At 45.4% G+C, this 2,871-nt stretch overlaps 1 protein-coding gene across 1 annotated transcript; it reads left to right on the top strand.

Moving 5' to 3' along the window:
* The first annotated feature begins 113 nt into the window (after positions 1-113).
* Positions 114-1,825, top strand: LOC104950005 (tripartite motif-containing protein 16-like). The gene has a single exon (XM_010776440.1). It carries the CDS (start codon positions 170-172, stop codon positions 1,823-1,825), a length of 1,656 nt encoding a protein of 551 aa, XP_010774742.1. The 5' UTR covers positions 114-169.
* The last annotated feature ends 1,046 nt before the right edge of the window (positions 1,826-2,871 follow it).

A 2,871-nucleotide genomic window follows, 5' to 3' on the forward strand; every position in this document is an offset into this window, starting at 1 on the left:
AGTTTGATAAGCCCTCCCTCTTCTTCCTGCTCTCAGACACAGCCAGCTCCACTCTCGATTTCCTGTTTCCTCCCTGATAGGCCACATTCGCTGCACACTCACATGTTGTCAGACTATTTTCAGTTCTCAGGAAGTGAAACTCACACACTCGCTGCTACTGAGAGGTGAAATGGCGCAGAAAGGAGTTCAGCTGGAGCGGGAAATGTTATCTTGTTCCATCTGTCTGGATCTACTGAAGGATCCGGTGACCACTTCCTGTGGACACAGCTACTGCATGAAGTGTCTAAAAGGCTGCTGGGACGGAGAGGATGAGAAGAAGGTCTACAGCTGCCCTCAGTGTAGGCAGCGCTTCACACCGAGGCCTGTCCTGCTGAAAAACACCATGCTAGCAGCTTTAGTGGAGGAGCTGAAGAAGACTGGACCCCCGCCTGCTCCTGCTGATCTCTGCTATGCTGGAGCTGAAGATGTGGCCTGTGATGTCTGCACTGGGAGGAAACTGAGAGCCTGCAAGTCCTGCCTCGTGTGTCTGGCCTCTTACTGTGACCAACACCTCCAGCCTCATTATGAATCACCTGTCTTAAAGAAACACAAGCTGGTGGAGCCCTCCAAGAAGCTCCAGGAGAACATCTGCTCTCGTCACGACGAGGTGATGAAGCTGTTCTGCCGCACTGATCAGCAGAGTATCTGTTATCTCTGCTCTGTGGACGAACACAAAGGCCACGACACGGTGTCAGCTGCAGCAGAGAGGACTGAGAGGCAGAGAGAGCTGGAGGGGAGTCGACTAAACATCCAGCAGAGAATCCAGGACGGAGAGAAGGAGGTGAAGCTGCTTCAGCAGGAGGTGGAGGCCGTCAATGGCTCTGCTGAGAAAGTAGTGGAGGACAGTGAGAAGACGTTCACTGAGCTGATCCGTCTCATGGAGGAAAGAAGCTCTGATGTGAAGCAGCAGCTCAGATCCCAGCAGAAGAGAGAAGTGAGTCGAGTCAGAGAGCTCCAGGAGAAGCTGAAGCAGGAGATCTCTGAGCTGAAGAGGAGAGACGCTGAGCTGAAGCTGCTGTCTCACACAGAGGATCACAACCAGTTCTTAAAGAATTACTCCTCGCTCTCACAACTCAGTGACTCCACAGCATTACCCAACATCCATCCTCTGCAGTACTTTGGCGACGTGGCAACAGCTGTGTCAGAAGTCCGAGATAAACTACAGGAAGTTCTGATGGAGAACTGGTCAAAGATTTTACGGACAGTCACTGAAGTGGAAACTTTACTTTCACATCAACTGACGACCAGAGAGGATTTCTTACGGTATGCATGTCATATAACACTGGATCCAAAGACGGCACACCCCTGGATGTTATTGTCTGAGGGGAACCGTAAAGTAACCAATATGGAAGTCTCAGTTCCTAAAAAACACGCCGGATTCAATCACACTTACCAGGTCCTGAGTAAAGAGAGTCTGACTGGACGTTGTTACTGGGAGGTGAAGTGGGATGCAGTCATCACCATAGCTGTTACATACAAGGATGGGAGCAATTCAGGGCCCTATCATGAATTTGCATTTGGATTTAATGACAAGTCCTGGGGGTTAGTCAGTCGCTGGGATTACGTTGGTGTCATACATAACAGAAAATTCACTCAGATTTCAGGTGACTCCTCCCTCAGAGTAGGAGTGTACCTGGATCATAAGGCTGGCATTCTGTCCTTTTACGACGTGGGGGAAACCATGAAACTCCTTCATACTGTGCAGACCACTTTCACTCAGCCGCTCTACGCTGGAATTTCTCTTAGATTACCAAAAGGAGACAATGCCACGGTGTGTCAGTTGTAGTAGACAGGATGTTTTTAGGTGGCATTTCTGATTTTGATTTTCAGATTTGTTCCATCTCTATTAGAGCCGTCAGCGTTAACGCTCACAATTAATCTGGAAACCGTTGTGATCTCATAATGACTTGATATTGCTGCTCATATTGTTTTTGTAAAAGTATCTGTGCTGTCCCATGTTAATATTCATGTAAATAATTACAGTGTTTTTAGTGCTATATTAATCAATAAGTAGGAAGAGGCATATTCTTTTGATTTATGGTGTCAACATGTACGGGCAAATGATGAACAAATGTACTTTTTGAGAGGATCTGACTAATTGTTTCCTGGAGGAAGTTTAGACATATAATGATTTCTACGATTAAACAAAGCTTCTCTTTTGTAATCATATTAAAACCACTGCAATATAACAACAATTGAAAACTCTCCAGAGTGAGATTTTTTTCTTCTGTTTAAAGTAGAGACACTACATACTGCTATACACCTGAACATCAGCAGGAGAGGACTCTTTAAAGTAGAGACACTACATACTGATATACACCTGAACATCAGCAGGAGAGGACTCTTTAAAGTAGAGACACTACATACTGATATACACCTGAACATCAGCAGGAGAGGACTCTTTAAAGTAGAGACACTACATACTGATATACACCTGAACATCAGCAGGAGAGGACTCTTTAAAGTAGAGACACTACATACTGATATACACCTGAACATCAGCAGGAGAGGACTCTTTAAAGTAGAGACACTACATACTGATATACACCTGAACATCAGCAGGAGAGGACTCTTTAAAGTAGAGACACTACATACTGATATACACCTGAACATCAGCAGGAGAGGACTCTTTAAAGTAGAGACACTGCAAGGAGAGGACTCTTTAAAGTAGAGACACTACATACTGATATACACCTGAACATCAGCAGGAGAGGACTCTTTAAAGTAGAGACACTACATACTGATATACACCTGAACATCAGCAGGAGAGGACTCTTTAAAGTAGAGACACTACATACTGATATACACCTGAACATCAGCAGGTACACCTCA

The sequence above is a fragment of the Notothenia coriiceps genome, unplaced genomic scaffold, assembly GCF_000735185.1.
Source record: "Notothenia coriiceps isolate Sejong01 unplaced genomic scaffold, NC01 NC01_scaffold00017057, whole genome shotgun sequence".
NCBI classification, from domain to species: domain Eukaryota; kingdom Metazoa; phylum Chordata; class Actinopteri; order Perciformes; family Nototheniidae; genus Notothenia; species Notothenia coriiceps.

Excerpts from the sequence above, each read along its gene's own strand:
- LOC104950005 (XM_010776440.1), top strand. The coding sequence starts at position 170 with ATGGCGCAGAAAGGAGTTCAGCTGGAGCGGGAAATGTTATCTTGTTCC.